This window comes from Pezoporus flaviventris, unplaced genomic scaffold (assembly GCF_033815535.1).
Source record: "Pezoporus flaviventris isolate CSIRO_AGI_PZ_B2104156 unplaced genomic scaffold, CSIRO_AGI_Pfla_v1 ptg000025l, whole genome shotgun sequence".
Classification (NCBI taxonomy): domain Eukaryota; kingdom Metazoa; phylum Chordata; class Aves; order Psittaciformes; family Psittacidae; genus Pezoporus; species Pezoporus flaviventris.
This window is the reverse complement of record NW_026892573.1, coordinates 14,962,950-14,981,898: the sequence shown is the minus strand read 5'-3', so window position 1 is coordinate 14,981,898 and position 18,949 is coordinate 14,962,950. Positions and strand designations below refer to the sequence as shown.

The window sequence follows — 18,949 nt, the reverse complement described above, 5'->3', positions numbered from 1 at the left end:
GCAGCCTGGGGCGCGGGGCCGGTCGGCCGGGCGCGCAGCAGCCTATAGGAGGGCGGCCGGGGCGGGCCGCGGCGGAGCCCTAGGCCGGGGTGTCCCCACCACTCGCCTGATCGCAGCCCGCCTCGTGGGGCGGGACCCCGGCGGAGGAGGGGCCGGCCGGGAAACTGCCTCGCACAGAGCACTGAGAGGAGGCTTGTCCCTGTCCGCCCCAGTCCTGCGGCCCCGCTGAATGCCAAGTCCCTGGGGACTCCGCCGCTGACAGGAGGCGCAGCCCCACTCCCGCCTCCCCGGGAGCTGCCGCCGAGCCCACTCCCGCCCGTCTCCACTCAGACACGGACGACCGAGCGGTGAACGCCCCACACCGGCTTCTCCTGGTGCGGGGCCCGCATCGCTCCTGCCGCCGGGAAGGAGGTGTCCGGTGCGTCCCGCTGGCATGCAGCAGGGCGGGCAGGAGCCCACAGGGCCCGCTGGGACACCGCTCTCCCCTCCTGAGAAGCCGGTCGCGACCGCCTGTGGCCGTAGGTACCCTGCGGGTGTGGCGGCGGCCCGGCTCGCCCCGCCCTGACTCCTCCCCGCCGGGGTCCTCACCGTCCTCTGCGCCTGCCCCTGTCGCTCTGGTCTGCGAAGGGGGAATGGCGTTGGCATTCGCTTAAGGAGCTGGGCCGTAGCGGGGGAAGTGGGCGCCGACATGGAGGAGGACCCAGACCTGGAGAGGTGAGGGGCGAGCGGCTGCGGTGGGGACCGCTGAGCGGCTGCCGGAGTTCTCGGCCTCAGCGGGATTTCTCACCCGAACAGGGCCCGGCCTGATCTTCTGCCCCGCAGGGCCTAGGCGGTGGTGGTCTAGAGCGGGCCCCGGGGCTCTGCGCAGTTTGCCGGTGTGCTCCGAGCTGGCTGCGGCCTTGGGACGGCCCCTCCCGGCGCCCGGCCCGGCTCTCGGGGCGGGAGGCGGCTGCTGGCCCACGGCTGGGAGGAGACCTCGAGCTCGGCTTTGCTCTGACCTACATCGCCCCGGCCCCTGGGTAGCGGTGGGTGCGCGCCAGGGGGTGCGCCCCTGGAGCCGAGCTGCTCCGAGTCCTCACGACAAACCCTTGGAGGCCTCGCTGGGGGAGCTGCAGTAGAAAATTAGCCAAATCTTCGTGCATCAGGAGGAAATCCATTACAAAAAACAGTTGTGAGGCATGCACGTACCATTTAGAAACAAGCTTGAGAAGGCTTAGCTGGCTCATCTTTCATCAGTTATCATTTGGTGATACTTGGTGAAATAAATAAAACCTAAACTTTATTTTCTCGTAAATGGTAAAATAAATAAAGCCCAGACTTTGTTTTCTTACAAATTTCAAGGTTCAGTACTGGAGATCTGGCTGTTGACTAACTGTTAAAATTGTTCTATTCCTTGTATGGAATAATACAAAGTGTTTGGCAGTTATTTTCCACAAAATAATAAAATTGCTTTCTGCTGTGTGTTTTCTTGGTATGAGAAGATGCACCTCTCTGTACATACTGAGTTACTGTATTCCCAAGCAAACGCTTAGGGTTTAAACGTAGATTTCTGTATTTGGAATCTCAGTCACAGCAGGCCTCTTACTTTTGCTTTAAGGAGTAGACTTTAGGTGTTTATATCACAAATTTTGGAGTAATAATCTTATTTGTAGTTATTGGAATTTATTTTTTTTTAAACATGGTTCTTTGTGACTGCAATTTTATTATGGATGTTTAAAAAACCCATTACAGTGACTTGGTGACCAGAAGCTTTCTGAACTGTTCTCCTCATGGGTCTCTCCCTTAACCTTAAAGAAACTATGCCTGAGAGTGCTTATAGGAAATAACTTCTCTCTGCTTATATCTGTAAAGTATTTTAAACGAGCCAAAATTGATAGCACTGCAGTGGTGGAAGGCCTCAAGTGCATAATGCTGTCTAAGAGGCCTTTAATTCTTAGTAAGCTACTTCTGCTCTCAGATCATCACTTAAAAGTTTCTTTCTTTATATGCATGAATGTTATTTTTATTAGTGGCATTCCACACTTAAACCTTTTTCATTCATAGCAAGTTGAAACCGTCTCGCTGTTCTTTCTTGCTGCCTGTCTTCTGACTGCTGTGACTGTGCTTGGGACTTGAGGTCCCCCAGGCAGTTCAGGGTATAGCCAGTCAGTCACTGTGGCTGCCTGCTCCAGTCTTGTTCTGATGCTCTCCTTCCCAGGAACCAGATTCAAAGTTTTATCCAGCCTCATAGCTTCAGTTGGAATTGGGGTTTGCTATTCCTTTGCTGTGGCATTATGGTAGATAGTGAAGATGAAGCTCAGTATTACTTATCATGTGGTACACAGTAGAGTTTAGCTGTCCAGTGTCTTCGATCCATGCTGCCATCTGTCTCTGAACACAAACAAATTATTGTGCAAATTATTGTATAAGTACAATTTATTGTACAAATTATTGTACAATAATTGATTATCACTTTCTGGGCTGGATCCTCCTATCATGGGATAGGGCTTTGGACAATCTAGTCTGGTGGAAGATGTCCCTGCCCATGGCAGGGTGGTTGGAGCTAGGTGGTCTTTAAGGTCCCTTCCAACCCAAACCATTCTATGATCAGTTACGTTTTCTACCATCAGCTTTCGCAACAGCTCACTTTGCTAGTAGCACCCTGAATTCAGCTTGTGTTGTATGCATGTAGATGTCATGCTTGGATATTTCTTACTCCAAATATGCTTCCTTACCCAATCTTCAGGAGTTTAATACAGACCTTTTTATCCTTTGGTTTTACAGACTACTCCTTAGTTTCATATTCAGTGACCTGTTGACCATACTCTCCTGTGAGTAGTACAGTGGTGGTAGGTTTATAATTAAGGTTTATAATTTTTAGGCTTTTGGTAGTATGGCTTTTGCATACAAATAATGGCATTTCTCTTCTCCAGACACAGTGTTAACTATTTTAGGTATATTTTGAGTGTTTAAAAATGGGCTTATTTGGAATATTTTCAGTAGTCTGTCTCTGAATTTATGCTTGTCTTGCATGTGCAGGTCTTAACTAACAGATGTAAGGGGTTTATTTTATTTACCATGGCAGAAAAAGAAGTATAAATTTTTTTGTGCATGTTTTCTCAGGTCTGAAGCAAATTTTGTGCCCCAGCATTCCAAATAGTGATCTGTTAAGACAGATAAGTCCTATTTCTTTGTTGTTATCTAAGGAGAGGTCTTGTCATCTTGCTTGTTCTATTTTGTCCTTACTGACACATTTTCCTGCTGTTATTTTTCAGTTTCACTGTGTCTGACTCTTGCTTGACCTTGTGTTTGATGTTTTTCTCACTTTAATAGGAAGTGATAGTTGCTACCAAAGCTGAATACTGACTCACAAGTTACCATGTGACTGTTCCATACTCTGGGTTTTCAAACTGTAAATGCTGTAAATACCACAGGTGTGTGAAATAGTAATATTTGCTACATTCTGCTGACTTACTTACTTCCTCTGCTCCATTTCACGCAGTAACCTTTGCTAGAAGTATGAACTGATTGTTTTTTCCTGTGAACATACCGGTACATCAGTGAAGGCCCAGAGTCTTGAGATACCATGTGATTCTAAGAAAATTCTAGGCTAAATTCTGTTAATACATAATTAATGTTATTGTGAAGATAGGACCCAAGAATGGGGGGGGGGGGGAGGTTACAATCAGCTACTAGGAACTGTTTCGTTTGTTTCCCTTGCAAGCAAGTGCATGTCCTTTTCCTAGTTTATTTCAAGTAAATATCCATTGAGACATTACAGGGATAATACTTTATATCCCTACCTAAAAAAAAAAAAAAACTAACTTGTTTCTTCCCTGTCTCTTTCCTAAATTTTCATGGTGGTTTTGTGTGTTTGAAGCCAGCAAATATGTCATTTCTCTGTGAATGTAAAAGTAGCTTTGTTACACTATGTGTCTAAATCCTTCTATAATCCATTCTTTCAACAACTATAAATATTTCATAACCTTGGATACCATACTTTATTAGAGGTGCCTACCAAGCTTGTTTGGAGCACCATTTACTTGGAATTAAGTGTTTCCTAAGGAGATGCTGTTCTGAATCACGAGGATTGCTTTAATTCTGTAACAAGAGGACTGTAGCTGAGAATCTGTAGTCTAATATTTTTGCTGCACAGGCATCCCAATTACACTTTCCAGCAAGCAAGCTTTGTGCCTTGGAGACATTAATTGATAGTTCTTACTATTGTTTTTAACAGTTAAAATCAAAGTTTCAGGATTTGGTATGCCATTCTTTCTCATATTCATGGCAAAAAAAAAAAGTGGTCTGCAAATTAAAATCAGAGTCTTAAATGGAGTGGTATATTCACTACTCAAGCTGGTCAGAATATCAGCACAGAAATGTGCTGCAAATAGAATTCATGGAACTGACAAATAGAATGTTTAAGTAGGTAGAAACCTGATCGACAGAGAATGAGAGCATTCACATGCCCAGTGTGGTGTGTCTTTGCCCTTGAACAAGTGTTAGCAAGTTTGTGGCATATTTGTCCATTTTTTTCCCATTCTTGCTCTTAATATTGTGGGTTAGGCTATATTTTTGACAGATAGGCCAAATCAGCTCACAGGAGTTAATTATAGATAACACTGGCCTTCATTACCATTCCTTTATTGTGAAAGGCGGTATTTTCAGTCCTTTACTTGACTGAAGGTCTTGAGATTAATTATTCAGATGTAATCAGAATACCAACATCACTTCTATTTCCAGTCCCATGCATGGTTGAAAAGAAGTTGTGTAGTCAGCATAAAACTACTTTAAGAAAACTGATTAAAAAACCCTGCTATTTTCCTTCCTGGGCTTGCAGCTTGCTGTTAGGACCTAGAGTGCCTCAGGAAGTAGGTATAAGTGTGATTTTTGGGGATTGCAGTAGCCGAGCAGCCTGGCCTTTGAATTGAATAGTAATGGTGTAGACTGCAAGCAGTTATTAATGCTATGAAGGTCTTTCATGAAAATGTGTAATAAAGATGACCCTTCTCTGACTTTGGGAGGTGTTGAATATGAAGGCTGCCCTCCTGCTCCAGGTCTGTGTACTTCCGTAGCCAATTGTGTGCTGTGAAGCAATTCCAGTAGATACATGAGAAGATGGCATGGGTGGAGATGGCAGTTTGTTAGGTTATGTGCTGGAAGCTGCCAGGCATGTCCACAGAGGAGAGGGACTTTTTACAAGGGCATGTAGGGACAGGTCAAGGGGGAATGGCTTCAAACTGAAAATGGTAGATTTATGTTAGATATTAGGAAGAAATGCTTACTGTGAGGGTGGGGAGGCACTGGCACAGGTTGCCCAGAAAAGCTGTGGCTGCCCCATCTGTGGCAGTGTTCAAGGCCAATTTGGATGGGGCTTGGAGCAGCCTGGTCTAGTGAAAGGTGTCCCTGCCTGTGGCAGGGGAGTTGCAACTAAGCAGTCTTTAAGAACCCTTCCAACTCAAGCCATTCTGTGGTGACTAAAGAAAGACCATGGCGGATGTGGGATCCCAAATAATACCCACCCCTGACTGCTCCCAAGCCCATCCTGAGAGCCACCAGCCCATCAGAAGTTCATCTTCACAAGCCCAGAGGAGCACAGGGCACAGTGGCAGATGGGAGCCCCACAGTAAAGACGAGGAGGAATGAATGTCTTCTCTAGGTCTCTCCTAGGACTGACTCCAGGAGCCAGCCTCAGCTTCCAGGCATGACACCCATCAAGATGAGTCAATGCTGGGGTGCCTTTGAGACTTATGGGTGTTGCTGCCTCAGGTTGTGTGACGCATTATGGGATGTGTGAGAACAGCATTTTGAGGTTGCCTGTGGCTTTTTATGGGATGTGCAGGGGAGGAACCAAAGGTGGGGAAAGGGGTAGGTTCAGGTGACCTGCAGAGAAGCAACAGTGGGGAAAATAGAGGAATAAGGGAATCGTGAGGTGTGTTTGTGTGTGAATAGGCTGCTGATTGGTTCACTTGTCTACACTTTGCCTGCTGGGAATAGATTTTCAACCTTGCTGCTGGTTGGACCTGGGTATAGAGCTGTGGCTGCCTGGCCTCTCAGCCATCAGATCCAGCATGATGTGTCTTCTGCTAGCAGAGTGGTCTGTAGTTTCAAGCATTGGGTGGTCTTTGTAATGACATGGTGTTTTCATTGCCTGTAACTGTATCAGACATAACTCTTTATTACCAATTGTTAATTTTTCAGCCTGTTTGATCTTTTGGGGAAAAAGAAAAAAAAACCTGAAGCTCTTTCCCTGAGTGAGGAATAGTAAATATCTCCGGTATTGCCTGACTTCAGAGCCTTAAACATTTTCCTGTTCTTTGGGCACATTCATTTGTGGTGCAGGTGGTTAGGATTTATTTAACAGGAGCTTTGCCTGTAACCTTAGAATATAGAGGAAAAAGTGTAATCCCTCCGAAATGTAACTAGGTCTTGGGAACATGCTCTGGAAGATAAAAATACCATTGCTTGTACCTTTGTGTTACTGTAATTCTGCAGCTAAGCTTGACTGCTCAAAAAGGATTGCCACAGCAAGTTTTAAGTGGTATTTGCTATAAAACATGCCAGAATGATGAAAATGTTCTTAAATATGTCTCTGACCCTAATTTTCCCTCCTATCAGTCCCATGGTCTTTGGGTGGCTCTCATGTGAAAGCTGCGTGCTGCATTCCCTTTGCTCATGCTGCCACTGTTGGAGTTGAAGCTGGCAGCCACAGGGCTGTTTGTATTATAACCAAGCTGTAAAAATGAAGAGAACAAAGAATGCAGAGTCCCAAGAGGCCTCTAAAAGCAAATGTAAAAACCTTGTTTGCATAGCTTTTAAGCTTTTGGCTTGCTTCTGTAGAGGGTATAAGTTCAGTGAGTGGAAACACATTCTTTCAAAGAGGATCTGAGCTTGGTTTCTTTCATTTGTCTGTGCAAGTCGAAAGGGCTTTGTAAAGGTGCAGTGAGTAAGAGTGATGTTGAAAGACCAATATTAGGAAACAGTGTTTGATTACAAAGGAGGGTGTCAACTTATAAGGCTACTAAGATGGATGCCAAGTCAGTCTGATCTTTGATATAACCAGAGGAAAAAAAGGTCTCAGATACTTTGGTTAAGATAAATAGTTGCTTACAGTTAACTAACCAAATTGTTAGTTTATGCATTCAATTTATAAAATAAATGGCTCACATTATCCATTCATTGGTTTTCCCATTAACTTCAAGCATGTACTGTAAAGCAGTTGAAATTGATTTGTAAAGAGAGCTGAAAGACTGATATTGCAGGAGTTCTCTATAATTTGCATAATTTAGAATCTGATGACTTTTTATGTGAGCATAGTTACCTAATTGCTATAGTGCTAGCCTGGCCAGTTTGTTTTAGAAGGTACTGAATGTAAAGGTTGGTTGTTTTGGGTAGTGGTGGATCGTAGTCACAATGATGGTCTCTTTTCTTCCACTTTTACATGAAGCTACTGCAGTTTGAGAGCTGATAGTTGCAGTGATTTGATTATCATCTGGCTGCTTGCTGTTCTACTGGTGGTGGTGAACTGTGCTCAAAACAGGTCTGCTGTGGTTGAGAGACTTCAGGAGAAACCTATGTGAAGTGACAGCAGGGAAGAGCATTCCTAAAGTGAAGTGACAGGGACTTGCTTTTCAGTGTAGGACATCAATTTTGTACACTTTTATTTCTGTTCTTCAGTTAGTGTTGCAACTATTGTATTTGCAACAGTTTTAATCGCTTTTAATATCTTAGAACGTTTCTTTTCATTTTGGCGCATAGGAATGTGAATTATCTTAATAAAAATCAAGATTGTTTTGGTAGCCTCTTTATTTCTTTCTTCATTTCCATGAAACAGCTATCCAATTTATTTACCTAAGTACATAAAGTGGCAAGTGCTTGTGTTGTGCAAGTGGTGACTTTTTTTTCTCCTCATATTTAGGAAGGCTGTGGAAGAGTTACTTAAAGAGGCAAAACGTGGGAGAACCAGAGCTGAGACAATGGGAGCTATGGGTTGGTAAGTTGTGCCAAGAGGAAATGAATGCTATGATCGATGCCAAAATAAGTCTTACATTTAACATGTGATAGAAGTCTCTTACCTTTAATGTGCTTCATATTTAAATAATTTGTCTTCATCCAGGTATTAGTTTGTCTGGGCAAAAATTTGAGTCCAGATAAGAAGGAAGTTCAAGTAAATTCTGCTTGCATTAAATTGCTTGTCTGAATATGTTGAAGTCAAAGCAACTGGAAAACTGGGAATAGCTTCTATAATAGCATTTCTGTATAATTGATGGAATTGTGATGTTGAGATTGGAACCTTGTGAGTCTTGAAAATACCGAGTAGCTTCAGTGTGCATGCACATACTGGCCACATTTTACTGGGTTACATTCTGTTTAAGTTAAAGGAATTTTAGCCTGAATTCACAACCTAACAAAGAAATCTAAACCATTAATACAGTGAAAATAAGAAATCATCCTCTAGCAGAAAATTCACATGTAAACTGCAGCAAAAAATGAACTCAAAGTATATTCCAGTAACCCAGGGGCTAATTTGTATAGCCAGTCAGAAAAGAATCACAGTATTTAAATCTTAAGTGAAATTCAGTATTAATTCTTCAGTGCAGTATTTCAGTTTTTACAGCTAGATTATCATGGAATGTAATTCTAATTAAAGAGGTAATAACATGCTGGGAAGGGTCATTCATCTCTAAAGTAGTGTATATAACTTTGATAAGAAACTATTTGATCTAGGGATGACCATGCAAGTAGTGCACCAGTTGACTTAATCTCATTTGTAGATACAGTTTGGCTTTCTTCACCAACCTGAGATAAGCCTGCACTGTTAATCAAGTTCTTAGCTGGATTCTTGGTTATGTTTGTTTTGGTAGCTCTGAAGACATCAAAATAGTGTCCTGCTGAAAAAAAAAAAGTGAATCTTTTATGTTTTCTAAACACGTTTTGGGGTGTTTTCGTGTATTTTACCCAGTATTTCTGCTAGTGTTTATATCCTTTTTATTAAAGTAGTTCAATTGATTTAATTCCCTAGGGTGGCTGTCGCTATACTGACACAGCATGCTTTTGCTGTCAGCCTTGCCAGATGGCCAGGTAAACCAGTGCTGAGAATCAGCAGTGAAGTGTTGCATGCATCCAGTTACTGTGAGTTTGCAAGTTAATTCCAGGCATGGAGACTAAAGATTTCTGTTGGGAGATAGCCAAGTGTCACTGTGCAACTGTGCTGCCTGCCCCTTGTGCAGTCTGGAATACCTGCCAGGACTATGTATAGGCTTCTGTTCCTGGCTGCTTGTTATTCCTTATCTGTAAAATAGTCCTGCTCAGCTGGCTATGATGATCAGCTTGGGGTAGCACGCAGTTTACTAAAGTCTGATGCCCAAGACCTGCCAGAGGGGATAGATAAGGGTGACCTGTTCTTCAGAACAGCTGCAGATTCCACTAGAGTGAAATAATGTCTGGCTATGCCAGGCTTGCATGAAAGGTGGAAGAGAGGATAGTTAAGAAGGCTTCAGGCAGAGGAAGACTGTTGACGTAAGGGCTGGTGTGGTGATACCCTAAACTGAAACTGTTGAAGTAAGGATTCTTGCAACTGCAGAGGAACATGAAGATAGCTATACTGGGTGAAACAAAGGATCAGTCTCTGCAGTGCCTGTCTCCTTTGGCAGTCGATACCTGGTGCCTAGGAAATGCAGCAAGAAAAGTACAGTAAGGTAGCAGTACTTCCTCAAGGTGCAATCTCAGCTTTGGGCAGTCTGCAGCTCAGGATATCCTGCACTGACATGGTGGGGTTGTTTGGGGTTTTTTTTAATGATGCTTCTCCAGGGACTTTTGCCTCCCTAAATTTGTCCTTAGAATGGCAGTAATCCCATTTGTCACAGATCTGCTGCCATAGAGTCTGGCATAGGCTAGTGTACAACTGGTGTATGTGACCATATGTCATCACCAGCTTGTCTAAAAGCATGGTCTTAGCAGGTAAAACGCAAAACCTTCCTTCCTTGCCAAACTCAAAATGCTTACAGGTGTGTTTCATGAGGACTTCTGGGATTTCCTCAGCCCTTTGTCAGAGGAGTCCTGAAGAAGAGATGCACAAACCCTGGAGACATCTAGTTTAAGGCCATCAGTCCTGCATTGATACTGGATAGTTGAAGCCACTCTGCCTATGAAGAAAAGATTTGTTCTGCCACCTGTCTTTGGGTAAGGAGAAGCAGAGGCTGCTACTGCTCATACTTCTCTGATTCCAGTTTATGTTGCTCTCCAGCACCTGGTGAATACTGGGAAATGCATTTCTGGAGTCAGTGGCATTTGACAGGAATTGGTTAAAGGGCGGTGTGTGGGGAGGTGGCATTCCTGGGGGGATCTATATTGTGCATGCCATTACAAAGGAGTAGTGTCTCCTGGTGGGTGCTGATTGCAGCAAAAGCTTAGTCAGCAAGCCTCTGAACACTGTTTTGGGACTGCTTTCAGGTTCAAGGCACTGCTCTGTTGCTGTCCAGAGTGGTAAGTTCTCCATAGTTCAAGTGCTCTGTTTGAAGAAGGTTCCCCAAGCACACCTACTTAACTTTTTGCTGTGTCCTCATGTGAGATGGATAGTCAGCTGCTATTTAAGCCTAAACAGCAGGCATCAAGCTAGCATAGCTGACAGGTATAGGAAAAATGTACCAAGCAGTCATCCTGTAGTCCACAGTCTCTGATACAAAGACTCACCTTTAAATATGGGCCAGCGTTGCTAATATTTATTCCAGTTTGGAATTGCTTTACTTTAGTGTTACATTGTCTTATAAGTGCTGTGGATAACATTGGTAGGTGCTACAACCTGTAGGGGTTAGATGTTAGTAGAATAAAGGCTTGTCCCCAGCAGGGAGGTTGTTGGTGATAATGGAAAAGAGCTTATGTGAGAGGGGAAGTTATCTGAGACTCTCTGGCCATGGAGCATCTGTCAGTATTAAAGTCTGAGCTGGTTAAGAATCTTGTCTGTCTGGCCACCATGCTCTCAGAACTGCTCAGGTTGGTAGTATCTAGATCCTTGGCAAATTAATCCAAGAAATACTGGGTATTCACATTTGTAGGTTTTGCATTATTGGCTCTTGAGTGTTAACTTGTTCCTTGTATCTCCTCAAGATTCTTGTTCTCAGCACTGCAGCATTTCTAGTTCCTGCAGTGCTCCTTTTGTATGTACTCTGTGGCCATAGTGATTCTTGTGAGAGGTCTCCTACATCCTTATGACATCTACATGATGTTGATTCTGCTGCTGATGTATCTGGGTCAAGCATTTGTGGAACTAATCACAAACAAGAAAAGGTTTAAGAGAAGGGACGGTTCTCTTCTGAAGGTGTCTTCATGCCAGAAACGTTGAGCAAAAGGGAGCAGAATATGTGGTTGAATCTCAGTGATGCTGCTGTGATGCTAGAACTTCTGGGAAGAGAAAAGACAGCAAAACAATTGTTTGGAAGTTAGCATTTGAAGGGCCAGCTGGATCCTGGGTGAGAAGTTGTGGGCAAATAGTGTAAAAACACTTGAAATCATTAGATAGATTTATCCTTGCTTCATCAGATAGTATTGGACACAGGTGGAATAAAGCTATAGGATGTTGGAGGTTTTCTGTTTTGTTTCTAGGTAAAATGAAGCTAAAAGCTCATCTTTCCTTGAGTGGTTTTGTTGGTCCTATGTACATAATTCATAAGCTTCCTTATAGCAGTGAAGTTAGGTCCTGTTTTAAGGGGTTGTTCTGCTTTAATTCAGAAAGGCAGTTGAAATGCCACAAAAGCTACTGCTTGGGAAAGGTCTAGAGGCTTTTTTAGTTGTTTTTCCTCCAGCATATAGGTCTTATCTTCAAAGATGCTAGTAGCAAGTAAGCAAAGGCTGAACTGAATACAGTCTTCTTGGCTTACTTGAAAAGCTTACCTAAAATAAGATATGGAAAACAGGATGTTTTGGGATGGGTTGTTCTGCTCTACATTGTAAGAGCAGATGAAATTACAAAAAGAAGATAAAGTGTGGAGGCACTGAATTACTTTTAACTCCATTTCTTGTAAGGCAATCCTAAAATTGCTTTCATTCATATAGACAACTTTCTGTTCAATACCAAATGTGTTAGAGGTACTGCAGAATACAAAATCATGAAGATTTGGCTGAAGTGTTTAAGGGCACCAGAACTGTGAAATGCTGTATTGCATCTTGTCTTTGAATGGGTGTTGCATGACTGTGCAGAAACACTGCAGTGTGATTCCTCTAGATCTCTTTCATTTGAATGTAAAGAGGAGAAACAGAGTGCAGACAGCAATTGAGAGTAAATGCGTTAAAATCTTGTGATCAGAGTACAGGTTCCCATCCAAAGTCCTGCCAGCTGTATCTGGCTACCAAGACCATAAAAGCTTGCAGTGTCCTCCCAGGCTTCCTCTTTTATGAGATCCTTGTGAAAGGATAACAGCCAGATAAGTTGGTTTGGCAAAACAACCCCTAGCTGCCTGTTGTTTTTTTTTTTTTCTTTTGCCTTCAGTCACTGTATCTTCCCTGGAAAGATGTGATCTGCTGCATATGCTGAGACTGGCTGTGCCAAACCTGTCTGATACGTCCAGTTACTCAGCAGAGACAAAGACTAGCTCATGGCATTCTGGTTTCTTAAATGGTGTCAGCATGTATCACTGTTAAGAGCTTGCACAGTACACTTCTGTGTACAGCTGAACTGCAGTGCTATACTTGATGACAGGTTTTGGCAGGAAATTCTGTATTATTGCACAGAAGTTGCCTTAAAATATCAAAAGTAGAGTTAAGATTTGACCTGTGTGGCAATAATGAATTTAATCTTTTTTTGTTGCTCAAAATGTGGTGTTGACTTTTTGTCACTGCACAGTGGGGAGGGAGATTTTGGGGTGTGGGGGACTTACCTGTAGAGGGGGACAATGTTCCGTGTGTAAGAATAGTTTGGTTTAGCTTCTTGGAGCATGCAGTGTAACAAATGAACCCTGAGTGAATACGGTGCTACAGAGCTGGAGTTAATTTTGTAGACCAGACTGCTCAAGAATTGCAGGTTGCATGCTTGCTTTGGTCACTCCTGCAACCCTGCTTCAGGCACACTTCAGTTTGAACTTTAATGTTTTTTTAACATGCTTTTGTTTAATAAAAGCTTTAAAAATCTGATCTGTGGCCCTGTTTACTAGGTAGCAGTATCATGTTCCACTTTGCATAGGCTCAGCTTGCCTCCCAGCCCTTCAAAATTTATATTGAAGGCAAAACTGTCATTGAATTGAGTGTTGCAGGATCAGACCTACAGCAAGCCAAAGGCTTGTCATTGGAGTTGGTTTTCTCACTATTAGAAATGCTCTCAAAGAGATCAGTGGATTAATATCGTTCACTTTTAATCTTCACAGCTCCATATAACCATGGATATATGTAAACATTATGGGCTTTTGTGCATGTGTAATGTAGCATGTGCTATTCATCTTGTTTCCTTTAAGAGTTAAAAGCAGAATTTGCTTTGTTAAAGTCTGAGGTCACTAAAATCAAGGACTAATAATTCTCTTCAGTGGCATAACTTACTGCTGATCTGTGAAAGCCCAGTGGCTCGCTTTTGTCACTGTAGGAGGTTTAACTAATAGCATCTCTTAGCCAACACTGAAGCCCTGCATTTCTTATCAGTTTTCATTCTTAATATAGCTCAAACAGCACTCATAGTGCCAGAAAGAAATAAATACTTCAGGAAGGTGAATTTATTTAGGGCAGATTGTCTCATTCTGGTGCTATATATTTACTACTTAATCAATGCATTAGCTCCTAAGAAAAAGCAAGGGGAAGGGGACAAATGTGAAATAGCTTTTGCCTGAGTGCAGCCTAGAGAAAGCTGCCCTCGTTTGCAGAAATGTTGAGGTGCAACAGTTTAGTGCTGGCATAGGCCATACCGAGAATGTAAGTGTTGGCTGTTTTGTGGTATGTCTTGAGTGTAACCTGTGCCATGGCATGTTCAGCACCATGTTTGTAGGTAATATAGCTTGAAGTAGAAACCGTATTCTACTGACATATGTTAGTCTTGTTTTTTTTACTCATTAATACAGTTAATGGATAAATACTGTCTCCCTAATTTACAAAACATCTGTACTAGGTGCAGATCTAGAATTTTTTAATGATTTTTTTTTAACTAGGATTGGAGCAAACCAGTGTAGATTTATATGCAGAAAGCTTAGAAGACTCTAAAACTAGCTATGCTGTGGAAATAGGTCATGAGATACCTAGCGGAAATAAGACAGTGTGGCTGTTTAATGTATACTTCTGAAATTATTCTCATGATTGTTCTTATCCTAAATCCCTAAAGAACTTATCAGTAATACTTAGTAGGCAGACCTGAAGGAAAACACCACTGTAAATGCTATGTCCAGTTCAAAGTCATGAAGTATGTGAAATAATCAGATGTGATCTCTGTTACACTTTGTTGTTCTGATTATTCAGAGGTGTCAAAGATTTTTAAATGGTCAGGAATAGTTTCTACATTTAAACAAAATATTCAGGTAGAATAGGTGATCCTAACATTGTGGTGTTAGGATTCATTGACTCCATAGTGGATCCAGTAAGTGGCACTGTGATCTCCAACAGCTCTGCTTTTTTAGGGTAATCAGTAACTTCTCCAAAACTCAAAAATGTTGTGAAGACAAACATCACGGTGACTCCTACCAAAAACCAAGTCTTCAGAGTGATTTCTGCTGACTGCAGGAATATTTTCAAACTTGTTTTTTCTCATTCCATTCTTTAAGAGCTTATGAATTTGGAATACAGCTGATACCACAAGATAAATGAAATATACAATACTTATTAGTACAATACTTATTGTACAATACTTATACTAAATATAGATGATAAACTATGTGCAAAAGTGATAAGCTGTAAGAGGAGAAAGTCGGAAACAGTGGGAAAGGGTTGGATAAGTATCTCTTCTGTTTAAGAAAAAGAAAAAATGTTTGGTGGTTGCCAGATACAAGTTAAAATGGGTATGCCTTGTGTATGTTTCATCGCTACAGCTGTTTGGGTTCTTAATGCAAGTATATATCTTAATTTCTGAATATCTCAATTTGTTACATAATGCTGACTTTAGTAGATTATCATTTTATAAACTGTTCCAATTTGACTTAGAATATGATACTAAATATTTGATTCCTGAATGTCTAAGTTAAGCACCATCAACCTTAAATATATCGCCATCCTCTGCTTCCCCCTGCACACACTACCCTGTGAAATTCATGTGGATTTCACTGTGTTGAAGTAGAATAATTTTCATCCTATAAAGGGTGAGATAAAAGGAGAATGGAGACTACCTTGAGCATATCTTTCTGTACTGAGAGTTTACACTAGGTGGCATGCAAGGAAAGCCAAAAGCACAAACCTGTCTTAAAAATATTTGAAGTTAAAATCTCAGACTTGTTTCATGATGGTTTTATCTTGTCTTTTGATGACTTTTAAATGTCTTTACAGGTTGAAATGTCCTCTTGCTGGTACAAATAAAAGATTTCTTATTAATACCATCAAAAACACATTACCGTCTCAAAAAGAACAAGACCAAGAACGCGAGCAAAAGGAAGACAGTAAAGAGCCTGAGCCGAACAAAAGTAGGAGAGAAGAAAAACCAAAGAAACGCAGAATTCACCCATACACACCCGGCTTTCAGTCCAGAAGGAGAGTCAGCTACTCTCCTCCAAGGCACCAAAGCAGGAACCAGCACACAAAGGATAAGCACGAAAAGCGATCAAGCAAGCGATGAGGAGAGTGATGAACATGTGTTGTTACAAGCTAGGAATATCATTAAGTGTCGGACTGCAGGGATGTCTCAGTTTTTCAGGAAAAGATACTGTTCAAAACTGAATTTTGAACCAAGATGCTTGTGTGAGAAGTAACCTTGAGGTAGCATTAGAAAACGTTTCCTTGAGATCTGTAAGAGAAAAGCAGAGTGCAGCATAAATCTTCAGTTGTTTTAGAACAGACATTCCTTTCCCTTTGCTTCATTCCTCTTTCTCTTTCTGGCTAAGCTTAGAGTCTTGGTGATGGAGTGTGGTACGTGTGTCACTGATAAAACTCATTTAGTCATGTCACCCTTTGGGAAAAAAAATCAATTAAGCAGAGATCTATTTATTGTGTAAAGCTGGCGGAACTTCTTTGCTGCTGACCAATAAAGAAGTTTTGCCTGTTTGAGTTAGTTTAGTATTACAGAATCTAGAGGGAGGGAAAGCTGGTCAGTGCCTGGCCAAGCACATGGATTTTTGTATAGAATATAAGAGTTAAAAAGGACAAATTTAAAACGGGCAGTGCTTGTTTTGCTCTCCAGAAGCAACTGCCAAGAAATACTGATTTGCTTGGTTTTGTATATTGACAAACCTATCAAAGGTATTAAACATTACCAGTAAAAAGCCATAACTGCAATAATTGTCTCTGTTTAGACTTCCCTCTGGAAGGAAATAGTTTGAACAGTCTGTTGTCATGGTGCTTTCAAAACAAACCTTGAAGTCAAAATTACCATGTTCTCTGTCCACTGCTAGTAGTTTCCAAGTAAATGTGTAATACTAGAAGTGCAGAGGTGATACTTAAAAACAGTCAAATGGTCACTTTCCAAGCCTGTGTGACAATTCTGTAGTGGTACAGTTCTTAAACTTGTGACTTGGAGCACACATCAGCATATTCTATGTCTCACTTCTGTTTGTGATCCAGTAACAAACTTCTTTGTGAAATATTTTGTATTTCAGTATTCTCAAAAGTAGGTGTTTTGAACATAGGTTTCCGGTTTTAAGTGTATGGGACAATAAAGTGAAAATGTTCACTGAAAGTGCTTTGTGGAGTTAATGCTTCTAATGGGTTTCTTCACTGAAATGAGTGAGCCTCCTCTAACGGAAAGGAGGACCAGCGCTTCGTGGTCCTTCAGTGTTGTGTCGGGACAAGAGTGCCACCTATAGGCTTGTCTCTTCGTGCTGTACTTAACTCTCTTGGAAAGATCACGTTAGCTAGGAGGTGGGGAGACCAAGGCAGAGATCTTTTGGGGCTGGATTTTGATGCATGAGCTGGGAATTACTCTTCTAAGTAACGTGAAGTTAATTGAAGTGGTGCTGAGCCCACCAGTGGCTGCCAGGGTCACAATAGCCAATAAAGTGGGATATTGCTACAGTTCCACTGAGGAGTTGTGAACAATTTCTCTGTTTCCCTGCAGGAACCGTAGCACTAGAATAGAAGCCCCAGAAATTTCCAACGATTTAATTGTGATCCATGAAAAAAAAAAAAGTAGTATTTTTGGAGATGTAGGACTGTCTTTGCTTTAAATAATCAAATGTTGTTTGTAGTCCTTCCTTTCCTGGTCACTGGTTGTGTTCTTAATAATCGTTTTTTGAAGGACAGCACCTGTAATACTGTCTGGGCTCTGCTACAGTGACAGGATAGATGTGGCTTTGCAGCAGAGTTCATCTCACCATTGGTCAGGATCAGGACTGGAGATGTTCTGCAGAACAAATCCCCATGAATTCTTGCTTGTTTGGCTTGTGATATTACAATGCCCTGAGACACTCAGGCCTTCAAACACCCCTCTAGGATAAGTGCTGCTGTTGATTCTACATTGATTTAAGCCAGGCTTTTAGGTAGGGGAAATGAGCAGAACATGCTTTCAGCATTAGTCTGCATGGTTGCTAGAGAGTGCTTCTGTCCTAGAAATGCTCAACTAGAGGATCTGACATGACCTAAAGCAGATAGCTGGAGAAAGCCTGTCTTAATTAGTGGTGGTAAGTTCAGATCTAATTCTGGTTTTTTATGACTTACAGAACGTATGCAAGTTACTTCTCTTTCATTGGTTGATTCTGTATTTTATTGCTGTATTTTATAAATGTAATAAAACCACAAACCTGCTGCTCATTAACTGTTCTTAAGGCAAGTGTTCAGCTGCTGACTACTTTATTTAATTAAAAAAATGGGTGCGTAAAGCCAGGTTTGCGTTGTATCTGCAGTTGTTCATACTGCGCAGCACCAGCATCACATTTATAAGGTATCTTAAAGGTAGGACTTAAGCCCTGAAGCTAAAGCTTGAACATGACTTTTCAAAATGTTTTCAATTGCTGTAACTCAGAATACTTGTTGCTTGAGGTGCCTTGCCCTTAAAGTAAATAAATACATAAATAAATAGTATGTTCTTGGTCTCAGCTTCCCATAGTAGTGCATTGCAACCTGATTACTCACATGGGGAGGAATGCACCTTATGTTAATGTTGCTGCAGTGATACTTCAAAAGTACTTTTTGTTTATCTGTGAGCTACTAATGTTGTCTTTGTTTAGTTTCAGTGCACACTGTACAGATAACAGAGTTTATTCAGGTGAGGCTATTCTCTTGCCATAGCCAGAAGAACGTGCTAATTAGACTTTATTATTGAAGAGAAATCATCAACAATGTTCATTTTCATCAACCTTATGCTGACTATAGATCACAAAAGAATGTGAAAGAGGAGGAGGAAACATTTTGTGATTGTGCTTTATTAAATACTTGTGTTAGTTTTGACTGCCAGTGATACAGTAACAAGCGGTTCTTACATTCATTGTACAGCCTCTTCTCTTTTGTAAATCCAATTTGAATTATTTACAATGAATCATGAACATCCAAGAAAATCACAACAGATTTCATGTATACTATGACTTAAAAGCAAAAATAGACCCTGGGTTTGAGACTGATCCAGTCTAAACCAGAAGGTTTTTGAGGTAGAGTTGTAAGAGCTTTCCTTAGTGATTATGAAATTTCTACAGAAGACTAGTTAACAAAGGAGATGTAAATGTTTGTAGATCAATGGAATAATGTAGCAGGAGGGGGTTGCTTTTCCTGCACAAACAGAACTGGGTTTTGTGTGGTGGCTGCAAGTTGATCACTGAGGAGCATGTTTCCTCTCCTGCCCTATCAGGCCTCTCATTAATAATTATGTGCTTTCAGTTAATTAAATTGGAACAACACAAAAGTAGACTTGCTTGGATAAGTAACAAGAAAA

At 41.6% G+C, this 18,949-nt stretch overlaps 1 protein-coding gene across 2 annotated transcripts; it reads left to right on the top strand.

The window, feature by feature from the left end:
- The first annotated feature begins 275 nt into the window (after positions 1 to 275).
- POLR1D (RNA polymerase I and III subunit D) lies at positions 276 to 16,765 on the top strand. Of its 2 annotated transcripts, none has more exons than XM_061457589.1 (3): positions 276 to 714; positions 7,898 to 7,972; positions 15,424 to 16,765. In XM_061457589.1, exons 1-3 carry the CDS (start codon positions 689 to 691, stop codon positions 15,707 to 15,709), a joined length of 387 nt encoding a protein of 128 aa, XP_061313573.1. In that variant the 5' UTR covers positions 276 to 688; the 3' UTR covers positions 15,710 to 16,765. The 2 variants fall into 2 exon arrangements, with proteins under 2 accessions (XP_061313573.1, XP_061313574.1); XM_061457590.1 differs by having other exon boundaries at positions 278 to 714; positions 7,902 to 7,972.
- The last annotated feature ends 2,184 nt before the right edge of the window (positions 16,766 to 18,949 follow it).

What these genes read in the sequence shown, in the direction of transcription:
- POLR1D (XM_061457589.1), top strand. Translation starts at nt 689, where the DNA reads ATGGAGGAGGACCCAGACCTGGAGAG. An exon ending in GAGGACCCAGACCTGGAGAG is followed by an intron (nt 715 to 7,897) that starts GTGAGGGGCGAG and finishes CCTCATATTTAG; the next exon opens with GAAGGCTGTGGAAGAGTTAC. An exon ending in ACAATGGGAGCTATGGGTTG is followed by an intron (nt 7,973 to 15,423) that starts GTAAGTTGTGCC and finishes ATGTCTTTACAG; the next exon opens with GTTGAAATGTCCTCTTGCTG.